The sequence below is a fragment of the Channa argus genome, chromosome 16 (assembly GCF_033026475.1).
Source record: "Channa argus isolate prfri chromosome 16, Channa argus male v1.0, whole genome shotgun sequence".
Taxonomy (NCBI): domain Eukaryota; kingdom Metazoa; phylum Chordata; class Actinopteri; order Anabantiformes; family Channidae; genus Channa; species Channa argus.
Window position 1 is genome coordinate 9079326 of NC_090212.1, and position 27918 is coordinate 9107243.

General features: G+C 37.9%; 2 protein-coding genes across 7 annotated transcripts in view; one reads left to right on the top strand and one right to left on the bottom strand.

Annotated features, from left to right (window-relative positions):
- fsip1 (fibrous sheath interacting protein 1) overlaps positions 1-20202 on the bottom strand; it is a 28545-nt gene extending 8343 nt beyond the window's left edge. Inside the window, exons 1-9 of one of the 4 annotated variants that reach the window (XM_067478781.1) lie at positions 20041-20202; positions 19828-19885; positions 19564-19703; positions 19373-19454; positions 19213-19296; positions 18429-18562; positions 18112-18231; positions 16211-16372; positions 3205-3357 (exon numbers count right to left, since the gene is read on the bottom strand). In XM_067478781.1, coding sequence (XP_067334882.1) covers positions 3205-3357; positions 16211-16372; positions 18112-18231; positions 18429-18562; positions 19213-19296; positions 19373-19454; positions 19564-19703; positions 19828-19885; positions 20041-20202 — 1095 coding nt within the window. Of the gene's footprint in view, positions 1-3204; positions 3358-15266; positions 16076-16210; positions 16373-18111; positions 18232-18428; positions 18563-19212; positions 19297-19372; positions 19455-19563; positions 19734-19827; positions 19886-20040 lie in introns of those variants that run through there. The other 3 variants (XM_067478782.1, XM_067478780.1, XM_067478783.1) reach the window with 3 other exon arrangements.
- A 284-nt stretch (positions 20203-20486) lies between these two features.
- On the top strand, positions 20487-27836 carry LOC137100997 (sushi domain-containing protein 4-like). 3 transcript variants are annotated; one of them, XM_067478778.1, is made up of 12 exons: positions 20488-20627; positions 21058-21079; positions 21168-21312; positions 22370-22561; positions 22731-22922; positions 23565-23756; positions 24466-24660; positions 24864-25055; positions 25494-25688; positions 25770-25902; positions 26023-26417; positions 26507-27836. In XM_067478778.1, exons 3-12 carry the CDS (start codon positions 21189-21191, stop codon positions 26530-26532), a joined length of 1836 nt encoding a protein of 611 aa, XP_067334879.1. In that variant the 5' UTR covers positions 20488-20627; positions 21058-21079; positions 21168-21188; the 3' UTR covers positions 26533-27836. The 3 variants fall into 3 exon arrangements, with proteins under 3 accessions (XP_067334878.1, XP_067334879.1, XP_067334880.1); XM_067478777.1 differs by lacking the exon at positions 21058-21079 and having other exon boundaries at positions 20487-20627; XM_067478779.1 differs by lacking the exons at positions 21058-21079; positions 21168-21312 and having other exon boundaries at positions 20491-20627.
- The last annotated feature ends 82 nt before the right edge of the window (positions 27837-27918 follow it).

Sequence of the window (27918 nt, forward strand, 5' to 3'; positions counted from 1 at the left end):
TTATCTTCAACAGATACAAAAGACTTTCCTGTCTTTCTGGAAATGGCCACACTCACAATGACACACCAATGGGGGGAGCTGCTATGTGGCTGACCTACACTCACCGGAAGCGACTAAGGTGGGGTTCAGTCTTACTCAAGGACACTTCGACATGTGACCAGGGGAGCCGGGGAGCGAACAAACAACTGTGAAATTGTTGGATGACCGCTCTACCTCCTGTGCCACAGTTAGTTATGTGGAATTAATGAGAAATTTCTTGGCAAATAATGAAATTCAGGGAGATTGTTTGGATTGAGTAAAAGGAGAAGTAGGGATGACACACAACATTAACTCATCTCCGAACATAACAAATATTTTGTATAAATAAATCAGTGCAATATCATAATCTGGTAGAAACGTTTACATTCTTCGTCTCACACTGGAATGACTCATATTAAAGTAACTCAGGGCACCTGTGACAAGTGGTAAAATGGTGTTACACTCCAGCAACAGTCCAGACTAAACATACAGCAGCATATTCCGGGTGAAGTTTCTAAATTTATTGCTCTTCAGAAAAACATTTTTATGTCAAACACTGCTGAAACATATAACAATTTATCCTTCTGTGGAATTCAAGATTCCTTTTTATTGTCACTGATTATAGGTAAACAAAATAAGACCACTTCATGAAAAGGGATGGCATCACAGCTTTTATGGATACTTTTGTAAAAGATTTAAAAAAAAAAAAAAAAAACATGTGTAAGCAGTAGTTCTGGTTTTCTTTACAGGAATTGCTTAAACAGTTGCATAATAATTGCAAATGTCATACTTGTACCTGTTGACATTTTGGAAAACATGTTTATTCGTTTCTTTGCTGTTTGTGTATAAAGTATTAAGCTTGAGCCAAGAGATAAATATTTTATCATAAAGTAAGGAAGCATGGAAAAACAGTTTTCTTGCTCACTTGTGTATGAAGTCATCTAAACTATGTACACTCACTGGCCACTTTATTAGGTACACCGGTACTATCTAACCCTAACCCTAACCCATTGCAATACCGCAGCTCTGCCATTAATTCTATTTTTACAATGTTATAATTTCTCAGTTTTTAAGTTAAAATTCTCAGAAAGGAGATAATTCCGCTCTCTCTTTATTATTAAGGTCACAGTGGAGTGCCTTATAAAAGTGCACTATAATAAGAGGTGGTTCTAATGTTTTGTCCAAACACTACAAACAGAAAGCAAAAAACTGAATCTGTGTTTCATGCTGTTCATCTTTACAAACAGCTGGGTGCAGTGGTTTCTGAAGAGAACTGCAACATAAATGCTGCAGTTGGTAGAGCAGTCATCCACAAAGCACAGGGTCAGTGGTTCGACTCGTGGTCCTCCTAGCTTCAAGTTGAAGTGTCCCTAGGCAAGACGCTGAACCCCCAAGTTGTCCCTAGTGTATGATGCTTAGTTGTAAATTGCTTTGGATAAAACCGTCTCCTAAATGACTAGTTGTAATTGTTAAAACAACTGGGTTGGGGATTTTATATTCAGTGTACCTTGGTACTAAACAGCAACATATGCTACAGTGCTCCTGTTGCTAGCTGTAGAGCACTACAATAAAGAGGCACTGTGGTGCACCATGGACGTCCGTGCTGTGTCACAACACATGCTACACACAATAATACAGAGCAGTTTTGCCGCTATATTGTGAACACAATTTAAGAAATTGTTGAAAATACAAAATGCACACTGTCAAATTTAAATTATGTGAGTTATGTTGAATTATGTTGGCTAGAAGAAGGTGTGGTGGCAAGTAGGAGAGAGTCAGGCCAGCTTTTTCCTAACTTACAGTACGGTATATACAAACCTAACCTCTGGCTCTCACAAAAAAGATTAGACCTATTTTTTACTAAAATGTTGAGGAAATACTTTACTTATAACAGGTATTTAACACAAGTGTTAGAGGGATGCCTGCATTAAAAATGAAGCGTTACATTTTTTTCTCCTCTTTCTTATCACATTTTTTATCTACTGTAGTACAACGCACAAAGGCTTCATAATCGGCACACACACGCAAAAAAGACTATGAAAAGACATTTAAGTTATACATGTTTTACAAATCAACTTTATGAGTATACTGGAACTGTGTGAAATAGTCTAAGAATGCCCTCCCAGACAAATTCTGTGCAAATACAGTAAATCTTTTCTGACCACAATACAAGCCTGGCTGTACTAAGAATAAACAGTGTGCAATGCAGTCACTTGCTGGTTTCAATCATTTACTGACAGTATATAAACCACAATGACACACAGCTGAATGCAAAGAGCATCTATAACAACACCAGTAGTCAAGAGACTGAGGGTTTTGATGATGTGCAATAATAATGAAAGAATAGTTTCTTCAAACAAAGCTTGGCTTAATTAGCAAAAAATCCATTTGTCTCTCCTCAATTTGGCCAGGAATAGATGGGTTGTATGGCATGGTGCCTTGTGTGATGTAAGGGTGTGGCTGCCACTTTGTGTTTTATAAGCTTTGTGAGGAAAAAGGGCATCTTTTATGTTTCTACAAGGCATACATATATCATGCCTAATTTATGTTCATTAGTGAAAGACCTGTTGTGTTGGATAATACTTGAGAATTTGTGTTGCACAGACAGCAGCACTGTGACAAAATAAACAGTCTGTTGTGCAAGACAAGAGAGAAGCTACTCAACAAAATTTCAAGTTATAAATGTCAGCGAAACCAGAAATCAGACCTATCTACCTTTGTTCTTAAAACATTCTTGTGTTGTGCCTTTAGATACACGGTTTTGGAAAAGACTGTCAGTTCTGTGGTTGTAACTCTGCAGAGGCTCCTAAAACCACACAGAGCTTAGTGGTTTCCATGGAACACTTTGGACTGTGAACATCAAATCTCAGCAAAGAATACGAGAGAGCAATGAGAGCAAACTCCGTGGAGGACAAACAGAAAGAAAAGTGAAATAAAGTAAAGCAGGAAAACATTTGGACCTGCAGAGACTGGAAAATAGCATGCAATTTCAGTGTCCCCCCTGTGAGAAGGACTTGTGTGCTTGTAATAATTTGTCACACACATGTCTACAGATAGATAGAAACTGTAAGAAGTGTTACTATAATACACCACACAGACAGTGTGTGCATGTAACTGAGTGTGTGTGTGGGTGTGTGTGCGCATGTGGCGTGCATGCGTGTACAAACATAGCTGCTTTGAACTTACAGACATGTCCTGGCCCTGGCCCAGGATCTCCAGCTGCTGTTGGATCTCCTGGAGACGCTTCTCTTGCACTCTCCTCTCTTTTATATCCTGCAGGACCTTCTCTCCTGGCTGTGCATCCCCATCACACTTCCAGGCAACATCTGAGCCATAGTCCTGATACACAACAGACAGTACTGGTTCTCACAGAGAGCAAACAACTTATTATCTTGCATGTGGTGGTGGGCTCACAGATTGTGGCCTTCACTTGGAAACATTTAAATAATGATAAAACCCATAAAAACAGTTCATTGCAAATAATTAGTGTAAATGTTTTCCAAGACACATGTCTTTCTTGTCATTATTGTGGTATGTGCTAAAGATGTGGAAGTTGAGTCACGGCCACTGGACCTCTTTTTTGTTTGCATAACAAAAAGAAATTACAGCTGCCATGACTCAACTTTCAGACAACTTTGCCTGGATAAATGACAGTCTTCACGTCCTAAAGGTCTCTTTTGCAGTGTCTAGTAGCTATGGTTATGAGTCGATCCACAGGATAATATAGAATAAAAATAGTTTCCACTGCAAGGAAGAAGGAAAACCCTGCAAAATGAACATTGTGCCCCATCCACAGCTTGCTCAAGGCCAAGTAGATAAACCAGATGAGTAGAGGAAAAATATTATGTGAATGTATGAGATCAAAGTAGAACTTTGTGTTTTGAATGAAAAGCATTATTATTATTATTGAGGATTAAACAATTCATTCTAGTATAGGAGCCATGTTGGTGGCAGCATCGCGGTTTGGGCCTGCTATGCTGCCTCTAGACCAAAATGGAGAATTCTGAGTTGTCCAAGCAAATTCTACCGGTCAAGGCCTCCATCTTTGACCTGAAACTCAACAAAAAGTAGATAATGTAGCAAAATACTGACCCTAGACACACAATTCTTTCTACCACAGAATAATTAAAAGACAATTTCAACAACAGACAATTTCAGTGTTTTAGTAAAGGCCAAAGTCCTGACTGTAATCCAGTAGACATGCTGTTGATTATTCTGAAGCTTCTGTGAAACTAAGCTGTAAATGCTATTATGTTTTTGTATAGAATGTAAACATATGCAAACATATTTTTTGAATGAATTAAGTTACAAAGAGGTGTTTGTGGTGAGTGGTGTGCATGCAAAGCCCCACAGTGTCATGTGTGGTTAGGTTCAGGCAAGAAAAGCCCTTAAAAGGTTAAAGGTTAAGGTTAGCAATCTTTCACCAACCCTAAACAACTGCTGTGCATGCGTAAACATACCTTTAAAAGTTTATTTATATAGAAACTAAAATCTAGTATAGAAACTGTCTCCAAAACATTACAACAAATTTTTAGGACCCAGGATGGTGTGCAAGGAAGCCCACCAGCCTCCCTGAGTTGAAGCTGAGTTGTTCTGTGTGGAGGAAAATGACTCCAAACCTGGCTGACAAACTTGTATTTGAATTTATTGCTGCAAAAGAGGTCACACTGAAGGCATAGGTTCACACTTTTTTTTCATACACAAATATTTAAGTTTGGATAATTTTCCACAAAGAAATTCATAAGGGTAATTTTTTGTCCTTATCTAGTTTCAGGACTTTGGTGAAAATCATTCTTTTTAGTTCATATTTTAGTTCATAAACAGAAAAAAATCTAAAGGGCTCACAAACTTTAAAGTGCTATAGTACAGTAACTCTTTTACAGCAGTTAATCCTTTTAAAGCATATTGTTGCTACAAGAAAAGAATATACAGAAGACAGTGCACTGCCATAAATCTGCTATTCATTAAAAAATCTAACAAAGTCTAACACTTCAGCTAGGGATATGGCGTACATGGGGTCCAACATAAATGAAACAATTATGGCATCCACATGTACAGGCTTGACACAGTGAACCACTAGCTGTATCCAAAGAAAACTCTCAAATTGGGTCAGGAGGAAACTGGAGAGTCACGCCTGGAGGACTATCAGTGGACAGCTGATAAGTGAAAAACTGTACTTTCCGATAACCGGATGAATAATTTTTTTTACTGAGGCTTCGTCACAGACAGAGAACAATGTCAGGTTTAGCCCAGATTTTTAAGTGTGTGATGTACTGCAATGATACTGAAATGCCAAGATGATGGAATAGCTTCCGCAGATGTACTGTGATGACCAGTTAATGTAAAGAAAAAATGTACCACTTGATCCATCTCTCAGGATGGATCAAACTGGTAACATCTTTACCCACTCACCATTTATTTCTTTATAATTTGGAACAATGTAGCCAAATGTATAATACTGCAGAGACTGGCCCATAAATGACCTGTGGTAGTGAACTTGTGTATTTAAAACTACAGTTACTCTATAAAAGCTGCAGAAATTGTTGGGTCCGATGTTGCCAACCGCAGAACTGTTTGGAGTGTCAGTCCAATACCATGTGGTTGAAATCTCCATCTCAATTGGTTGGTCTTGATGCCAGGCAGGCGTATTTGTGACTTAATATTGTTAAAATTTATGGACACTTCAGAAAATGTTGACATCTCACTAGGGAATTGGTTACTGGAGACAGTGGGACCCAGTAGAAATTATGAACTTAGAACACCATGAGTTAGTAAATCTGTTGTGACATATTTATGATGCCATGTAATCTTAGTTAAACCCAAGGAGGGGAGTTTGCTTAAGATGAGCCGGTATTTTGAGAAAAGAATGAATGCTTCTGCTCTGGTTAATTAGCAAAACAGACATGTCTACTGGGCTTATATCACGTATTGCATTCACACAGATCTTAGACTGTGACTTAACTTTAATATTTAAATCATGGCAAAACAAGAAACTCCTAAGATTTTTCCTACGTGTGTGTGGCCTAACCTAGAAGTGCCCTCTGTCTCCCTATAGGGAAATAATGACAGCTTCTATCTGAAGCCTCTTTTAAGTGGTAGTTATTAGAGCCCTTCAGTTTAGAGTCACTCATCCAGACTACAAAAGGCAGGACCGCGACATGATCAGACTCTGTCTCTGTCATGCACAAGAGTGAGAAACACAGCATTCCAACCAGGAAAAATAAAAATTAAAGTCTAGATTTACCACTATCCTTACACCACTAAATGCATGTTTCTAAAAAAGATCAAAGCTCTTTGGGAGAAAGAGTTTATTTAATATGGAAACGACTCTTGTAATACTTTTCAGAAACTATCTACTATTTTCAAATTGTCTGCAAGCCAACAAGGAATTGGTAAAGCTATCATTGAAAAAAATGTGAATGAATTTTACTGTATGCTAGTTTCTTACAAATTTCCTTTGGCTAAAATAACACTGTGGATTAAAAAGAACCATTCCAATCTGACCCTGATTACAGCTAAAAGCATTACTTTTCTTAACATTTGCCTTGTTCTTATCTCTGTGATAGACTTAGATCTTCTGTCATAGTAATAGTAATGTTGTAACTCAGAAGGGAACCCAAATATATACCATATACATATATATATATATATATATATATACATATACATATACATATATATATATATATATATATATATATATATATATATATATATATATATATATATATATATATATATATATATATATATATATATATATATATATATATATATATATACATATACATACAAACATAGTACATATACACACACACACACACACATCAGCATTGCCATAGCCTTAACAAAAGTTGACTGTAATATATTGTCTCATGATTTAAAACTTGATTCATTAGACCAGGCCGCCATCTTCCATTTTCCATGGTCCTGCTTTGATGCTCATACCTATCGAAGGTGCTTTTGTCTGTGAACACAGATACGCACCATGAAACAAACTATGATCCACTATGTGTTTTGACACCTTTCTACTGACACCACCATTACCATTTTCAGCAACTTAAGCTACAGTAGCTCTTTCACACAGACCAGCCTTTTGCTCCCTATGTGCATTAATAATCCTTGGCCACCCTTGACCCTGTCACCAGTTCCCCAGTTTTCCTTCCTTGGACAATAATAGGAAGGTGTGACCACAACAGACTGTGAAAATTCCACAAGAACTGCAATTTTAGTCCTTGTCAAAGTCACTCAAATCCTCACATTTCACCATATTTTCTGCTTCCAACACATCAACTTCAGACACAAAATATTCACTTGCTGCCTAATATATTCCATTCACTTCCAGGTGCCATTGTAAAAATAATAATAAATGTTATTCACATCATCTGCCTGGGATCATAATGTTATGGACGATCAGTATAAATGTTGACTGTTTTATAAAAGACCTAACTTTTGATTTGCAGTACTTTGTTCACAAGGTCCTAAATATATAATTGATTAAGCAGCAATAATAACATCTGAAATGCAAAAATTTCAGATCTATTTCCAAGGCACTGGCAAAGCCAAGCAAGATTAGTCTTTGCTCCTGTGCCAGTGAAAGTGTAGTAATGACTCACATCTTGGAGAAAACTGATGGAATAATATTTCTTAACCTTAATAGACTCCAGCAATTGTTCTATAACATTGTGATATTTGTGCTTCTTCTGTTGGAATGTTACATTGCTTGAACTTCATATGAGGTTAGAATGAGTGACGTCCAAACAGAAGAAGCCTTCTGCTTATCTGAACATCAGCAAAATTCTGGTAATTGGCTCTCCTCCAAACAGCCACTTGACATTCTGTGGAAGATCTCCAATAATCATATCACCTATCTGGGTCACGAGACTGCTCGGAGCTAGGCCTCATAGACCTGGACTTTGTTTCCCTTAAGTATGAAAACATAGCAAACTTAATTAGCTGTAAGAGAGACGTATGTCAGCCAATTGATGAAATATCACATGAATGCTTTGGAATTAGATTTTGCATCAGTGTCAACAGTTGATGTGAAATGCCGCAATGAAAATGTGAAATAGTTGGCTCCCAAGTGCAACTTATGAACAAATGTTATTACAACTGAAGAAAATGTCCCTGATGTATGATGTGACGACTCAAGGGAAGATGTTCTTTTTTGTACTTCTGCTTTCCAAACTTATGTTTGGGCAAAATCTATGTTGGAATACTACCTGTACAACTAAAAATAACTTTAATCAAGCATCCATTTTTAATTCATGTCGTGTAATCAAACTTGTGTATTTACATAATAGCATTACATTCCATCCAGAGGTTGTCATGGCATTTGACTGTAAAACAGCTGCAGTGGCTAATGGATGATCCACTGGTGTCCAAAGTGATGAAATGGGAAAAATCCTGTGGATTGTTCTATGCCAAACATTTCACTTTAAATCAATTTAAAACAAATTTTGGATGTCTAACACTAAGCAATAGTGAGTGGTATATGTATTGATGTTCCCATTAAAGGAACACACATTTACATCCCATCAATCATACTGTTTTTGTTAGACAGTGGAGGAAGCCATTGAGCATTTAATAGCCTGGAGCATCCTCTCTGCTTTGTTGTGGGTTGCATCTGTCGTGTGACTTGCCAAATATGACAGCTGGGTTGTATCATGCAGATGCATTCTTCGATATACCTCATACACAGCAAGAGCAACAAAAAATGATTTGAAGAACAACCACAATTATTGGGTCTTCATCATCCATCAATGTTCTTATGCATCTTTGTGTATAACAGACCCATACTGGTCTCAGGTTTCTTCTAGCAGAAAGTGTTTAGTAGAGCTACTCTGAGTCAGACTAACGGGTTTAATGACCCATGTTCACATACTTGAGACAAGCAAAACAGAGTCAACATATTTTGAGGCAACCGACCTAAAGAAGCAATGGTGAATTCATAAACATTAATAAAAGCTACTTAACAGCATGTGAAAAACAAACTAATTTGTAATGTGTGGGCTTTTCAACCAAGTTTTTCATTCCATCTTCAAACTAGCTGTAATCAGGAAGATGCATTTCATAGGAAAGAAAACGGAGTTCTGGGAATTTTTCTTCTTTTTTTTGCAAACCCTGTGAAAACAGTTACACAAACTAAACAAAGGAAAATTAATGGTTCAGTGAATTTTCCTTGAAAAACACTTATGTGATGTGGACGTTGGCCAACATTTGAAACAGCAATCTGTTTCAGCTTGCAGTAGCCACAAAATGGCTCATTGGCCTCGATTTTAGGAGCCTTTGTTATATTAAAAATGTCTGTTGGTCACATTATGTCAGTTATTGAAAAAAATGCATTGGAAATAATAAAATCAGCATGTTGTTGTGCACTGAATCACCAGTTCATTAACACATCTAATGCAGTGGAATAAAATTTAAAGTTTTTACCAAATGTATTTATTTAAAACTACTATATACTGTAGTACTTCTTTGGTTAGAAAATGTCTTGCTAATATTTTATCCACCCTATTTATATCAAAAAACAAAATGCAAGTAGCATCTGCAATAATACAACAACCAATGCAATAATACAGTATGGTTGTAGCTTGGACATTGTGTTTACAAAACATGAAGATTCTTATCTTTACAAACATAGCATAGTTCTATGTGTGCATTACAAAAGTGAACCTGAATATTGGTATCTCGCTGTAACAGATTACTTAACTAGAAATGGATTTCTGTTGACATGGAACTATAACCTCCTCTGATCTTGTTATTGACCCTTAGCTACACGCTTTAATCGGACAGTGGTGTTATGATGAAAGGCAGCCAGTCATGCTGACTCACCAAGATACGGCTGGTGCTGTCCAGAATAACACACTTTCCTATTTCTCTTTCAGTGTCTCTTTGCGTTCTCGCACTCTGTTTCTCTGTGAATCTGAAGTATAATAGGAGCTCTAGCTGTGCCACGTGGATGCAGGCTACCTGCCAAGGCCTGTCCACATGCCTTGCTATGAGCACTCCCAGCCACAGCTTGAGAGAGCTCTTCGGACGCTATGCTATGACAGTCTCTTAGCTTCCCTCTCTCCCCCCTATATCATTCTGTGTGTCTCTGGCTGACATTTGCCAGCTACAACCTGTATTCCCCTCCCAAGTTCTGAAGAAGAGGTGCTGTAACACAGATGTTTGCTATGCATGTTATGTATTGTACCTACTTGTACCAAGGTAATACAAAGTTATGTTTTTATCTCAAACCACTCATCCCAATCAAAAGGCATAGGCCTAACATACCAAAGCCCCCCCCCCCCATTGTATACTTAGGTCTCAGATCTATCTAATACAACTCCATGAGAGCTAATATCAGGTTTCTATAGCACCATCTTACTAATGCCCCACATGTAATATTTGTTCATATTCAAGTTGTCTTTTTTTCTCCTAAGTAGGTCAAAGGTATTAGATATATTGATAATTACTTAACAAGTATTAGAAGATTCAGTTGCAGATCATCTGGGCTTTTTTTTTTTTTTTCCAAAACTGGGGGTGGTCTGGAGCAATCACAGATCAAAAACGCATGCTGAATGTAATAGTGGGTTCAAATATCGACACCACCTGTGTATTCTCACTATCTCCAGTATAATCCAAAGAGCAATCACAGGTAGAAATATGTTTGACCTGTTTTAACTTTTCGTTTTGCATCTGGGATCGCTTCAAACCACTATAAACATTTTACTGTGGTTAACAGAGACTCCTAAAATCCTCCCCACCCAGCATCACTACACAAATGTAAGGCAATTTATGTGTTTGCCAAAATATGACACAGACAAAATAAATTTGAACAAAGGAACTGTAGAAACAAACCATGTTAAATATTTATCAAAAGCATCTGGAGGGAAAAACATCCAGGCATCTCTGTGCACTACTTGTCCCTTGGTGACATGTTCTGTGTATTGTTAAGCACAATATCTGTCCTACATTACAGCTGCTAATGATGTGGTGTAACTTCATTGTTTAGAAATAAAGTAATATATGTATGAAATCACAACAAGTTGCTTTTACTTTTCTTTTCTATTTTCTTTTATTTATTTATTTATTTATTTATTTTTGGGTATGTGAACAAATTAAATTTTGCATGACAACAAACTTAAATGAATTCATATTTTTGCAAGAAGTGGAGTACTGGACTGTTTATGGTGATATACTCCAGCAAAAGTTGATTATGGACACACTCAAATGTCTATATAGGATCAGTGTGTGTGGTGCCAGTCATTTATCTCTCTGCTTTAATTTCTTTGCACTTGTCTTTGCATTAATAAAGCAGACTCATAAAGACTTTACATAAGTGATCATTTTTCACTAATGGAGACACATTTTAATCATCATCTTATGCATATTTCTCTCTCTCTGGATCCTTTGATTGATTTTGTGTGCACCTGTGTTACCAGAGTTACATTTTGTCACCTTCAGACAGTGCCAAGTTCTCTGGTTTCTTATCTCTATAATAAGAAAATTTAACCATGGCCTCGCCATCTAAATATTGGAAAGTAAGTAACTGTTATTTTAAAATAGAATTAAACTATTAGAATAATACAAAGTCAGTGTGTTAATATTTTTAAAACCTTTAAGTGTTATTTAATTGGAGTCACAGAGAGTGAGATTAGTGAATATTTTAAGGTTTGTTTATTGGTAGCAGATGACTTTGTGGCAAAATTATCCATTATGAAACGTCATAATAAGTGGAACAGTTAAAAGTTAGATCTCAGCCATGACAAGGAAAGCCTTTTGAAACCACTTAACACAACTGCTGCTGTGGATAACACCAGAGGGAGAGGCATTTATAAGAAGACAATAAACTGGGTCTCATGGGAATTACAGGGTGGGGAAGGGTGCGGAGTCTATTCTTTTTAGCCAAGTTAACCTTGTGAAAATCACCAAGTATGCCACATGAGAAACCTGACATTGCAATTCTCAACATGCAGATGTCCAGCTATACGATAAGCAAGCCACACAGGCTACAAAGATTAAGACTTTTCATTTTTTGCATGTTTTCACACCAGTAAAATATAAAACGCCCATTCACTGCAAAGTTGATTGCTAGTGTGGGAGTGCAAAATCCTGAACTAAGCCAATGTTTATTTTATCCTCCTTCTGCTATTACTATTGAAGAAAACACATTGTTCTGCTAATAATTGCTTTTTATTTACTATTTCTGATTTTACTGCGTTTTTTAAGCCCTGGCATATGTACACTACTGTACCACATTTATTACCTTCATGAATATACACTCATCTCCTTTTGTCATGAATTCAACTACATTCACTTATTTAAAACTAAAATAAACTACATTTTAAATTCACATAACATCATCAAAACTATTCTAAAGCTGTTTAATTATATGACCGGATGAAATAAGAGAAATATACAAACTGTGTGTTGACCACATTATGTTGGTCAAAAGGGTGTTTCCTACATAAAAACTCTGCTCTCTCACTTAACTTTTGCTGTAGTTAAAATCATGGGTGCTCATCAGCAACCAGACAAAGTGACCTCATACTCCTACATCAAAATATAGACAACCAATACACAACAAAAACACAGCTGACACAGCTGGTGTCACTATGCAAACACACAAGAAGCTGAAGCCCTGCTGACTAGGGAGGAATCTGACACAATTAAATACAACAGGACAATAACGTAAAACCAAAAATATCATTCATTAATTTTCATTGTAGCTAAAATTAGGAGAATGCCATATGTAATTGTAATCTGTGAAACACACAGCACATGCACGCACACTTACACATCAATGTCACCAAACACCCAACACCAACAAATATCATGACAGAATCCCTTCTTCTGGCATCAAGCTCTGGGTGGTGCAGTTATTACCACACAGTGGTAAAGCAGGAGGGGTGTACTGTACATTAATTCTATGTGCCAACAGATGTTTTTAATGACACTAAGTGTATTTCAGCTAAAGCCTGAGAAAAGAGGAGAACAATGAAGAATGCAAAATGAGCAATGCTGTCATAAGTACAATATGAGCAGTGTCCAAGAAAAACAGTGTTTAAAGTTCCTTTTTGATTCCACTCAATCCAAGCCATTAAGGGGTTTGTAGCTACCTGACCTTTTTCCTATCATCAGAAAAATCGGAAAAGAACCAAAGGCAAAGAAAACAATCTTTTTTTTCCAATTAAGACTTTCACATGATTCACTTTGTGGCTATGTGATAAGTAATACAATGCTTCCACAAACACACAACCTTGGTTCATAGCATTATGACATGTATTTTTCTATGCCCTACACAGTACAATATAATATGCATCTGTCACCAAAATAAATTTCCACTTCAGTGAAAAATAGTTGATCCCAGGGCACTGATGGGCGTTACTGCTAAAGATGTAACTCTGAAAACCAGACCATGTATGGCACTTATAGAAAAATGTCTTACTTTGCCTTTCTGCCTATGTTTATATGGCCACATGAAAGGAGAAGCCTTGTTCTTTTCTGAACCTGGCACTCATCTACCTCCACTAGGCCTGTAATTAGGTTCTGAGGGGGGGGCTGTTCGATGCCAGGCCTTGCTGACTATATCCACCCCACAGGCTTAAGCAAGAGACAAAGGTTAATGCACATGAATTACAGGATGCTTTTTCATTAGAATATCACTCTTGTCTTATTGGGAAAGAATGCAGACAAGTTCTGAAGTCACAGATTCAAGCCCTGACCAATCCTTGTGAGCAAGTGCTCACTAGGGAGCGGTGAAAAACACCTTCTTCCATGTAAAACATAGAAACAAGTAAATGCAGGCCATGATTTAATATCGTTGGGAAAAACAGTTTTAGTGGTGTTGAAACAGAAATATGCTCATCTATTCTGTTTATATTAGAGATGCCTCTGGAATGAACAGGCTAACAAGCAGGTTCCTCAGTGGTTTCCAAATGTCTTCAATTATAACTGACTGGTGCAAGCTACTGCTGAGAAGAAAGGCAACCACAAAACAAAAGCATGTTTACTTTTAAGACCACCTTTAAGAGTCATAGCAGCTGATGTAGAAGAAATGACTGACCTGAAAGAGGTCAACTGGGAAAATAAACTACTTTATAAGACCTGCAAGTACTGTGTTGACCAGCCTTTCCATTTCTTTTTATCAAAACACCATGTGAATCATGTACAAACATTTGCCTAAAAGACAACAACTTAATGTCACTGCCACTAGGTTCAGCTGCCACCTTTTTGTTTCTTAAAACATGCGGTGAGGTTAACTGGTGACTCCAAATGCTCAATGGGTGTGACTGTAAGTGATATTGGTTGTCTGTCCCTAACCTATATGTCAACCCTGAGATAGACTTGAACTTGTCCAAGGTGCATCCGGCCTCTCTGTCAGTGACAGCGGGATAGGCTCCAGCAAGCCAGCGAAAGTTAATAAATGGTTAAAGATAATATATGGACAGATGGAGGGATGTTTATCTCATATTTGACATCACTTGAAAAAGTAGCCTCTCAGTACTAATGAGAGCAGATGATGGATGGATAAATGATGCTGAATTTTCCTTTCTTAAAAACTCCTAATCAGACAAGATGATTAAAGGGTGGGATGGGAGGGAAAGTAGGTTACAGAAAGTAACATCCAGCTGTGCAGTAACATCATAGTTTTGTAGTATTGGGCATAAGTCCATTTTACGTCATCTGGGGAAAGTCTTACACAAAAGAGGATTGTCTTAAGGCAAAAGCCACAATTAACGAAGAATGACAGTCTTGTACTCATTTACCCATAACACCAGTTCGGTCACTGTAGCTTATTTAAACATTTGTATATAAAACTTTAGGAATGTCAAGCTGCAGTAGTAATTTCTTTATTCAAAAACTCCCCCCATACATCTGATTGGGATCAATCTGTTCTCGGTGGAATAAATAAAGCTGAATCATATGAGTTAAAGTACACTTACAAGATTCTTTATGCCATATTCTTTCAAATCTGAAGAACTGCCCTTGTGTGTTCCTCTGCAGTGTTTCAAGCTTCTAAGTACAGCTGGTTTTAGTGAATAATCTACCAATTATTTTTAGATTTGTCAACCAATCATTTTCTCTCCAAAATGTTACAAAACATTGATAAATGTTAAACACAATTTTACAAGCTGAAGTCTTAGAAGTCTGTGTTTTCTCCAACTATTATAATTATAGTTATTATTTTTAAATATTTTTATAAAAGACCAAAATAAGCTGTAAATGTTCACATATGAGAACCTGGAATCTTTTTTTTTTTTTTTTTTGGTCTTAAATGATGATTTGATTATAAAAAATAATTACATGCATGTTTCTTTCAATCAACCAGTTAATAAATTCACTACTCATTTGACCTTTATATACTGAACAAATTTGGATGCATCCTTTCGTCAGACACTTTTTGGAACATGTGTTGGCGGATAATCTTCAAACAGATCCTTTGAAATGTGTTTTGTTTGTTTTTATTGTGACCCTGATAGTGCATAATAATTTCACAGCTGCAAAATCAACTTGCCATATGATTATACTGTCCATGATAATCTTTTTAAATGTCCTCACAATTTGTACAGCACCTTATGTCTTGTTAGCCTGAGTATGCACTGATACCAACACGAAATAAGCTAATATCAGTCCTCATATCTGCCTGGCTAATATCAACGTGGAAATACTGAGAATCCTTGTAATCTAAACTGATACCTCAGTGGCACAAAACAACTGACTTTGAATGAGTTTCATTTTACTGCCATTTCCATATAGTTACAGATGAATGCCTCAGTAGATTTACAGTGGGAAAGTAGGACACTTAGACCAGCCACAAAAATATTCCAACCATTATGACAAAGATCATGTCTTATTCCAGCACTGGGATTCAAGTACTGCAGTTTTTCCTTGTATGCATCCAGTAATGATAATAAAAAATGGCACCCTTGGTTGACTTCAGAAACATCAGTCTGCATCGACAGACAACACAAATAAAGAGCATGTCATCTGGCCTGGAAAATACAGTGAGATTAGAGATGAGATGGACAAGTGGGGCATTTTGTTTTTCATTTGACTCCCTGCAGGTCTGTAACAAAAGATTTTACAAGATGTTGCCATCAATCCCCAAGTAAGCTGACCTTGACCTTGGCCAAGGATAGAGTATGATGGTGCTCTGTCAAAACACTTTGCAAATAGTGCTGTGGTAATGTTGAATACATACCCTGGTCAATGCAAAGTCTGTGTAGGAGCTTTGTGTTGAGAGAAATTCTTTGGTAGGAAGAAACAGGCGCATTTTGGAGTCAATATCAATGAGCTGCTCGAGGTCAGAGGGTTCTGGGGTGTAAACCTGGCCTGTCAGGACTGACACAGCCCACATGTCCTCCTGAAAGAAGTTTAATTGAAATAAGTTACTCTGTACCAATATAAATATCTGAGCGATTTCTATCAATTGCTTATTTTGCAACTTTGTACCGGGACACCTAAAAAGGTACCTCAGGGTTAGTGACAGCTGATCGCTTTCCTCCAAACAGCATGTCAACCACATTAAATGCATATAATCTAACAACTGCCTCCTCCTCACAGTCATATTCCCATTATATCCTATGGGAAACAGTGGGTGGGTGGTGAGATCATCACAGCTCAATGATGAGATAAGATGTTGCAATAAGGCTATCATCATTCTAAATCACATATCTATGAAGAGCACAGCTGTAACATCTGAACGCTGTGAAGGAGGAGCTAATAAAACTAGCGTTACAAAACAACAAGAACGAATGGTCTGTTTATTAGGCAGAGCAAAGCCTTTAGTGAGACAAATTAGATTACGATGACACTGGTTAATGTTTCGCTTCCACAAATTAGTTGTATTCGAGTTACTTTAGCCATCCCAAAGGTTTACTGTAGCAGACCATTTTTCTATAGTATTAAACAGAGCTCATATGAATGGCAGTGCTTCACTACTGCAGCAAATAAAATGTTTCATGATTAGTGACTGCTGCTGAGTTATTGCCACAACTACATAAAACTGTGGAGTTTGTTAGGATAAGAGTCAGTGGCATTCAAAAAGAGTGTGAGGCAAACAGTGAGCAGCAGCTGGAGGTTCATGTGTCCTGAGGGATTCAGCCCAGGGGTGAAGCCCTCAGAACTAAAGATGCAACGCTGCCAAAGTGACATAAATAATGTGCTTGCTCTATTACAGCCCTTCAACTAGCATGTATTGCAATAACAGGAAATATTCATGCAGCCAAACAGAGCATCTGCACTCCCCTCAGTTTGGAAAAAATGCCATTAAAAGAGCAGCAAGACATAAAGGAAACTCCTGGCAAGCTGTCCTAAGTATGTATTAGAGTATGATCCTTCTCGCTTACCAACAGGGTTCATCCCATCTGACTTCACACTGGCCTCACAGCTGCCAAAAGCACTACTGAAGCAAACTAAATGTGAAGGTAAAACCATTTGAAATCAGGATTTATAGGTTGGTTCACAGTGACTGAGTCTTCTGATTTAGGTTACACAAGGTCTAAGATGAATCATCCAAGGGAAACAAAAGGTCTTATTGTCTTGCCTTGAAGGTCACCCTTACTGCATGTGCAACTGTATGGTGGCTTCGGGTCAGGTTATAGGAAATCTAGTGGCTCCTGAATATTACAGAAGCACCACAGAGTCACTTGTTATAAAACTTTAATTATAAAATGAATCCATGACGTGCGTCATTCCATTTGAACTGCATATGGCTCTTCACATCTGGTGCATAATCTGAACTGTTTGATAAGTCAGAATCTTCTGCCCAGAGACTGTCAGCTGCCAAGCAGTAATCAAAACATGGACATGTGACCAGTGTTACTCTGTGTGCTACGTTGTGGGCCAAGGTTGGCTTAGTTTTTAAAGAATGCATTTAATAATATCATTCAGATGGTCAAATGTTAGGTAAGGACACACTTTCTGACAAATAAGAAAAAGAAACAATTTATTATGTAAAATAATTTCAATGTTGGCCACAAAAGCAAGTGAATGGGATCATTTTTGCTCACCATAAAACCTGTGAACATTAGGAGGACGTATTAAGACAGAGAGACTCATCCTAAGGCATATGTTGTCATGTAGGGCCTTATGTCAGCCTACCTCACTGTCTCCGCCTCTGGCACAGTCCTCTTCCTCTTCTTCTATTTCTCTGAGAAGCTCGGCCAGACGTTTTTTCTCTGACTGAGTTAAAAGCACTTGGCCCTCCTCACCACCTACTGCCTATTATGTTACACAACATTTGGGGAAAAAGCATTTAAAATCATTATTTGCATAACATATCAATTCTTTCCAGTGGTGCCTTATTAAGCTTAAAACTACAGGCAAACATTTTCCTCACTGGGAAAAACAAACAATTGAGAGACTTGCACTAAGTCATGCGATATGCTGCATTTGGCCTGGCATGAACTTTGACATACCTCAATGTTTCTCTTGACAAAGTCCTTTTTCTTGCCTTTGGAGGAGCCACAGTGGCTGCTTTCAAATTGCTCTTCCCCAGTCTTTTCATAGCCTAATTCAAATGACTTTGTTAAGTTGTCTGGCCTCTTTTCACCTGTCACACAAGCCATGTTTTAAATTCCAGAAGTTAAACTTTGAAGAACCCAGAGATCTAATAGGTACATTAACACGTTGCTAAATAAAGTTACAGAAATTATGAACTTCTGCATTCATTTTTCACCCAGGAGTTATTCCAACACATTATCCACACATTTTCCAGTGGCCCAGATAATTTTGAAATAAAATAATTACAATCTATTTTGAAATGTACTATTTTAATATTAGCTCTGTAAAGTAGCATAGTGGGTAGAAATACCATACTTCAAGCCCACATAGAATCAGTGTAACTCTGAACAGAGCAACTCATTGAATTCCTCACAGTTCCTGTGGGGGAAAAAATTGTTTTTTCCTTACGGAATAAATAATAATAAAGAGCCACAATATCTTGATCAGGAAATTGTTTGTTAGTGGCATAGGGATAAACTGTTTTGCACTCACTTCCAGAGAACAGCTGTAATTTCTGACTTATTGTGCCATATGCACAAAGGTAAAATGAAGTGGAAAATAACAACTGGCCTATATACTGATGTCATTTTCCTAAGCACATGGCACCCTCAAGTGCACAATCTAGGCAATACATCTGAGAACATAGACTTTAATATTCAGTCTTAACATGGGGATATAGTCGAACTAAGCATAACTCACTTTGCTTGAAAGGTTGGGCTTCACTGTCACAATCAGGAATCTGAGTTTCAAACACAGACACAGAGGTCTTCTCGTCTTCTGTACCTTTAGGATGAATCAGAGTTTAGATAGTTCCCACTTTTTAAAATATCTTTTGGTGTTCACTTCTGTCATTGCTTACCATCGGGTGCTTCCAGAGCTAAAAACAGTCTTGTGTTCACAACTTCATGGGCACACTCAGAATAACCTTTGGGCTTATTTTGCTGAAGAAATATTTAGAGTACAACATTAGAAGCTATGAGACGTGTTTGGTTATACCGGCCAAGTCAATGATGAAGAGCCTACTTGGAATAAAACAAAGACTGTGTTTACCATGAGATCTTGCCAAAGTTTTGCATGAAGTTCTCTCCTTTGACGCTTGACTTGTTTTTCTTTGGAGATCTTTGCAGACAGCATTTTATCGAGTCGTCTCATTTCCTCATAGGCTCCCCGTAGCTTGGAATCTTCCTTTTCTTTATCGTTAACATCAAAGTTACAGTGACCTAAACCATAATTCACGAGGCCACAAAGTGGTGTATAATAAAGCCATCCTAAAACTGAGAACGACAATAATAATAATAAAAAAAGATAACATACCTCTGTCAGGACCTTTTGTTGAGGACTTGTCTACAGCCTCTTCTGAGCAGCTCTGGATCTGCAATGATTTTTTTTCAAAGTTATTGAAAATTATTATTGTTATTATTATATTATTATTATTATTATTATTATTATTATTATTATTATTATTATTATTATTATTATTATTATCATTTTGGATTTTGTCCCCAGGTATCGTCTTGACGTAATTACCTGAATATCAGCTGCATCATTGGTCAAAACAACAAGGGCGAATGGAGGTGTAGGACAAATTCTGTCACTATGTGGCATTGACACGCTAGACACACGGCTACCTGTTTGTTCACTCGACGCGGGTCGCGAAATGTCGTCTAAATTACCTCTGATGATTTCCATATTGTAGTCTTCTTAAGCTGTATTATAAGCAGATAAAGCACCTCAACAAAATCCCTTACCCTTATTGGCTAATTAAAAGCCATTGTAAATAGTTCCTGCAATTTATGGACATTTTCGCTTAAAGTTTGTTGTAACTATGGACGTAAGCCACCCCGGATGTTGTAACTATGGACGTTTGTCACTATGGTACCGAAAGAGCTCGAGTTAGCTCATCTGACGCTAAAATCAATGCAGCTAGCTATCGGAGCGGGCAAAAAGCTAACAAGCGGCTATTGGCTGTAGGGCTGCCGCTCGTGTCGTTACGATTAAATAATGTTTTTGTTTATCGCAGTAACGCGACATGTCTTCGATGTAGCTGAGTAATAGTCGATACATGTATATAGTGTGAGAAATCGAGCACAGAGGTTTCAAGGCCGTGCTGTGTGGTAGGTGTTTTAATGTCTAACTAGTGTTAGCATGCTAAAAGTGTAGCCATTTAAAACAAGCTTTCATGTAACGTTATTGAATTTTTTACGTGGAACAGCAGTTGCTACCTAACGTTAGCTAGTTATCAGGGTTAGCCGCTGTGTACTCGGTATTTGTTGTATTGGCCTTGTTGTCCAGAACGTTAGCTTATCTAACTAAGCTCCTTTAGCTAAAAAGCACTGAAAATGGGTGTGTGACGTTAACCGCAGTGTTGTTGTTGTTGTGTGGGAGATGTAAGTAGCTAATAACAGTGATTCGCCACAATTCTCTACTTGCTAGTGCTTTCTATTACTGTTAGTGTGCTAAATGCTTGCATGATTATTGTTTGTATTCTTTTCTCCTTCACTGCACGACTGTTTCACAATCACACACATTTGGTATATGCCCAAGATCTGCGCACTACCTGTACCAGGCAGGTGTCAGCATAATTTGGAAGCAATAATGCCTTTTATTGTAATACATTTATACCTTTTGTGTTATGATTTTCTGACCCTATCAAGTGGAGTGGACTGAAAGTGAAGATGTGCAATGGGATGAGAACGTTAGAGACCATATCAAAAGCCTTCTGGGCCACTACCTCAGCCAGTAAACAGTCCCTTTGCTTGCTGCTGGTTCTGACTGTAGTGTCCACTGCACAAGGGTCAGGTAAGGTCAAGAATTTATGGTTGCATGCTCATGGACAATGTTTTGATCATTATGCGTATGTGGTAATAACCTTTAGCTTCTGTGCTGTATAAAGTTAGCTTTTCCATAACAAACGGGAATGTCAAGGAGGACTTGCTCTAATGCACAGGGCCACTTCATTCTGCTGTATCCTAACATAAACAATGTGTGTAAAATTAATTAAAGGACTGTGGTTAAAGCAAGAACTCAACAGTTTTTTTTTTCTAAGTTAATGATTGTTTCGATAATGTGAGCAGTGTGGACTACATTAAAAGCTTTTGTACACAATCTGTGTGGCATCACTGAATTGGACAACAGTATACAGTATAGCAAAACTGTTCTTAAAGCCCGTTTCGGACATTGCACTGGAATTCTGACATTATCCTGACTTGATAAGAAGGGGGTGTATGTGTGAACGAAAATGTCCTTGTGAAACTCTGCCTTAATTATTCGGATTATATCCTTTGAGCCCCCTAGTGCAATGTCCATATGATGCGTGTGAGCTTGTGTGTGCGGCACGCTGCTCTGTGCTTAATCGTCGGGAGGATTAAAAGCAAATGAATGGGCGTGCCGATGATGTTTCTATCACTCGACTGCAGCTGCAGCACCTTTTTCATTAGATGCACGGCTCCGATCTGCTGTAAATAAATCACAGTTTACCACAGGTTAAGTTTTAAATCAAATTGTGGCTCCAGTGCTCGCTGATCCCGCACAGTATTTTCACGCCTGAGGACTCTGGCGATCTCCCGCTGTGTGTTACAATATCTGAAAGACCACTCCGGATAAGGTCTGAGGCTGAAATCTCCTGACATTGTCTGGACTTCATATCTGAAACAGGCTTTTGTTTGCTCCTGTGTATGTAGTGCCACTGTAAGCCTTACTAGAATATGCGGTTGTCCTCGGTCATTCTGTGTCTGTATTATTGGTGGCATCGTCGGGTAGCATATTTCAAACCAGGCTGAAAATAATTGTCGCTTTAATTCTCCTAAATCCAGGTCAGTTTCATAGAATCTTTACTGACTTGGTTTTCTCTTCACAGGATGTGTGAGGCCATACATGGTACAGAACAGCTGGGTAAACCTCACAGAATCAAACAGGGGCTCATTTCCTGTGGGAACAGTTCTGCAGTATAGCTGTGATCCGGGATACCTGCCAGATGGACCCAGTATACTCATCTGCACCACCCTCGGACGCTGGTCCTCTGAACCCCCTCATTGCATTCGCAGTGGTGGTAAGATTTTCTGTCTACCTTTGTCTTTTGTTGCTGTGTAAAATAAAAATAAATCATTGTGTTTGACATACTATCCTAATTTAGGTGAACATCCTTTTATCCTTTAGCCATTTAAAAGTTTAAAAAAGACACTGAGAACACACGTTATGTGTTCTATATTTCCCATCAGCTTGTCTACCCCTCTCCAAACCTGAGAATGGGGGCTACACCTGCCACCCATCCCCATGTCGAATGTTTTCCCATGGCACTGTGATTAAGTTCTTCTGTGATGAGGGCTTTGTTCTCAATGGAGACCACAACTACCTGACCTGTCAGAACGGACAATGGGACAACCCCATGCAGATCAGTTGTGTGAGCCAAGGTTGGTCAGTTCTCAAACTGATGTCTGTCAGTAGTTTATCCTACATCAAGCCTCCACACACAAAAGCTGCAGCCAGGGATTCAAACCAGGGTCCTTCTAGCTGTGAGGTGGCAGCGCTAAACACTGCAACACTGTCTTGCACATTCTTTTCAAAATCAATATTGCAGTTGTTTGTCTATGTTCTGGAGAACACAACTGTCTGGATGAGAAATAGACTAGTCACGTGGAAATTTGATGACATATTTGCATGTTGTTGTTAGCTGTTATTTCCAGTTTTTTATTTTTAATCACCAACTAACGTGGGATAAAGGTGTGACTAGAGAGCTAATAGGAAAGAGTTTTTAGTTAACAACAAAATAAATTAATGATTACGTTTTTCTGTGTGATGTTTTAGACTGTGTGTGTTCGTGTTTGTACTATATACACAGCCAACATAAGAGTAGTTTGTATGATATTCTGTTTTTATCATTTATAGCTTGTTTGTACTGAGTAATACAGAACAGGACCCTTTGAAAGAAATTGCATATTAAAGCGCAATGTTGCTTTAATAAATCGAAGTTCAATAATTTTTGGTTATATTGGTTAACTGGCTTGATTTTTAAATATCTGGGTTTTTATTTTTTGTTTTGTTTTGCGTTTTAGGTTGCATAAGACCTTCTATGGTGCAGCATGGATCAACTAATCTGACAGACACCAACAGGAGCTTGTTCCCGGTGGGCACAGTACTGCAATACAGTTGTGACCCTAGTTACCTGCCAGCTGGACCAAGCATCCTTACCTGCACCACATTGGGAAGCTGGTCTACTGAACCTCCTCGTTGTATACGCAGTGATGGTAAAGGCAAACATAATTATCCTGTCTGCACATACACAACATAACCCCACTTATATCTGGTAGTATGATATATTGTAGTGCTTGAAATTTTGTAAACTCTTTAGAATTTTCTTTCTTTTATTCTAGTGTTGAGTTTTTTATTTTTATATTTGATTTATTTTTGGCACTATGTCAGATTTGAACAACTTAATAATAAACAATATTTTTCCCAAACACTTAAAAATGATTGTAGTTAACCTATTGTATCCACCTGTCCCCCAACAGTCAACACAGTATAGCATAAATTCACATACTCAGAAAGTAATTTTATTCATATAGTTTGATGGCTTTTGGACTTAAAAAAACTTATGATTTAGGTCATATTTATTCTGAAATAAAGAATATGCTAAAGGGTTCACTAACTTTCAAGTGCCATCATATGTATTGCATACCTTTTAAATGCATAAAGATACACATACCATCATTTTGGCCTATGATCAAACAAACCAGCCCATTGCATTTTGTCTTAAACCATCATCAAACAACTTTGAAATTAGATAAATGGCCAACATGCTGTCCACTGTAGGATATCTGAGGATATGAACTGCTTCAGAGTAAGCAGATTTTAATTCATACCAATAAACCAAGACAAGACATCATAACACCTTAATGATATAACTAACTACTGGAGCTGAAATGTATTTATTGCATGTCTTTTTTCCATCCACAGTATGCCAGCCACCATATCAGCTAGAGAACGGGGGCTACATTTGCCACCCCTCCCCATGTGGAAAACTTTTTCATGGCACTGTAATTCAATATTTTTGCAATGAAGGTTATACAATGAAAGGAGCATATAAATTCCGTACATGTCAGCATGGGAAATGGGACAACCAAATACCCATCAGCTGCCTCATTGAGCAAGGTAAAGGTGTATTTACTCAAGCATTTTACCAATTATCTTGACCATTACTTAATATTTTTAGTTTTACTTGCTTTTTTAAACTCTGTTCTGCCTGTTTACATTTTATTACTATTGCCTTAAAAAAAGGTCTATAATAGAAGTTATTAGAGTTTAATTGCAGAATTAAATTTTTTTATTTTGTATTTTTTATGTCCCATTTTTAGGTTGTATAAGACCCTCTATAGTGCACCATGCCTCGACTAACTTGACAGACACTAATGGGAGCTTGTTCCCAGTGGGCACAGCACTACAGTACAGCTGTGATCCTGGTTACCTGCTAGATGGAAACAGCATCCTCACTTGCAATACAGAGGGACACTGGTCCTCTAAACCTCCTCAGTGTGCACGCAGTGACGGTAAAGATAAATCCCTGCAAAGAACTGTCAGCATTTCAAAGAATGCGTAAAATCTAGGTTACATCAAGTCACTGATTGGTTCAATTCACTCAATGCTTGTATGAGACCTGTAATCTTGTTATTTTCAGTGTCATTATATTATAACTGTGTTGCCTGAGTAATTATCATAAAGTATTATGTAGCATTTCATAATATGACCTAGTGGAAGTGTGCACATGCCCAAGAATGAAGCATTGCAGAACTCGTTGTTACTGAACTGCATACTGTAATCGTAATTATGATTGACATAAAGTGGTCCCTGTCTGTCATATAATTTTTATTTTAAAGAAACACAGATAGATAATAGTGGAGCTTGGTCCAACATTGGTGGTAAAATAAAAGTTAAATTATTATAACAATCTTACTATATTAATTGTATTTCTTTCTTTCCGTTGACAGTATGCCAGCCTCCATATGAGCCAGAGAATGGGGGATACACCTGCCACCCCTCCCCATGTCAAAGACTTTCTCATGGCACTGTAATTGAATACTTCTGTAATGAAGGTTATATTCTGAAGGGAGACTATAAATATCTTACCTGCCAGTATGGAGAATGGGACAGCCAGTTGAAGCTTAGCTGCTTCATGGAGCAAGGTAAAGATTAGATGCCACATTTAAAATTTTATCTACATAAGTTTGGTACAGATAGATCAATCGGTTTTATATGTCTCACAGATCATGACCCAGTTTTACCATTGGGGATGCCCACCTTGTCTTTAGTGGCATCCACAGCCAGCTCAGTGGCCCTTGTCCTGCTCTTGGTGGTGCTGTTTGTACTTCTGCAGCCAAAACTCAAATCCCTCAATCGGTGAGTCTCTAAAAATCATGTTCATTTATTATCACTATCGAAGGCTACAATGTGTGTTTACATTAAGAACTATTAGTATCATTTTGACGGACTCTAATTTTTTCTGATGCCCATACCTAGTCATGATCAGGGGGTGTCAGGCCAGCCTGTTTCAATCATGGTGGAAGGAGTCCAGGTGACTCTGCCCTCGTATGAGGAGGCTGTGAATGGCAATGGAACTTCAGCCTCAGGTCTCAGCTCTGAGTCTCGAGTCCAGATAGTGCTGTCTGAGGGTCAACATGCCACAACACCAGAGGCTGGGCCCTCTAGAGCTTATTCACTCAAACTACAACATTCAGAGATGGCTGTGGTCAGTCCTATACCACCATCCTCATCTTCGTCATCACCCTCACCTTCATCACCTACCTGGGTTTTAGAGCATGCAGGTGCTGCAGTTTCTTCATCCTTACGAAGGACGTCTGCATGCAGCGACCAACACAGCCTTGCTCTGGACTCCGAGATAGATGACTCTGACGGTAAAGCCCTCTTCACATACCCTACACTTTTTACTTCTTTCATATCTCCCCGTTTTTTATTGATGCAGGTTTTTAACTGTTGTCTACAGATATGCCATTACTGAAGGAGGCATGAAACAGATTGCAGCCTTTTGACTTTTCTAAGGCAACCAGCGTAGTTACTGAGTGTACGGGTGAGTGGGGTGACTCTTGAGGATTTGTTAACACAGCTGTCAACACAGACAGGCCCAGCTGGAGAGGCTCCAAGTGAAGCTGTGGGTCACTCGGAAAAGTTCCTCTGACTATCCCAAAGGAAAACAAAGAAGGGATTCACATTTTCATATATGTTTACATTTAAGGAATTCCTTCACAATATATTTATGTGTAATTAAAGGTCCTCAATGTCTTGTTTACTGTTAATTTTTCTTATTCACATATTATATCACACTGTGTAGGACACATAAGCAAAAATACATGAAGGCCATGTGATCTAGTTCATCAGGTATTTCTGTAATTATACATTTTTTAAATGTGTCATTAATACTGACTCATTTCATTCCACATGTCACTATACAGTATAAGCCGGGTTCCCCCAGGAGTTCACTCTGCTGCATTTGTCATTGGTTTGAGGACGAACATGTTAAGTCACTCATTGTTTCAGAACTGCATTGAACACATTGAATTCCCTGAAGTACTTGCATCTCTAAATATATTCTTTTCTTACTCATATCCTTTCCCCCAATGGCCTTAGCTCCTCACTTCTATGCACACATATCAGTAATGTGTAAAATAAGAATTTTAGAAAATGAATGTCAGTTTAATGGCTCCACTACGTAGTGAAAATATGTGTAACTTCGTCCGACACTTTTGTCACCTGAACACCAGAAAATATTATCTTCTTAATTTATTCAAGCTGCTTGGAAATTTCTGTTTTAAGTCAAAACAAGAAGCAAAATTGTGTATGTTACTACTTTGTATCCAGAATGCTGTTGATCAGCTATGTTTTTTTTTCTAACTATTCCACAGAACTTGGAAGATTTTTCCCCATTTTCCTGATTAAGTTTTAATTGTACTGCAGGCATGTTTTGTGTGACCCTAAAAGTCGTTGAGTAGATCAACAGGTGTACTGCTTGGTGTAATCTCAGTGTTGATTGACTGTGTAATTTATGCTTGGACTTGTGTGTGTGTGTGTGTGTGTGTGTGTGTGTGTGTGTGTGTGTGTGTGTGTGTGTGTGTGTGTGTGTGTGTGTGTGTGTGTGTGTGTGTGTGTGTGTGTGTGTGTGTGTGTGTGTGTGTGTGTGTGTGTGTGTGTGTGTGTGTGTGTGTAAAGAGAGATGGTATTTTATTAAATGTAAACATTTTAAGTTAACTGTATACCATATGGTCACTTTGAATAAAGAATACTTAAGGTGTTCAAAGCACCTGTCCTTCCCCCCCATTAGTCCATATCTTATGTTTGTGATATCTGACCATTGACCATTCTCATAAGTATTTTAAAATATATTTTATTCTAAGTATTTTC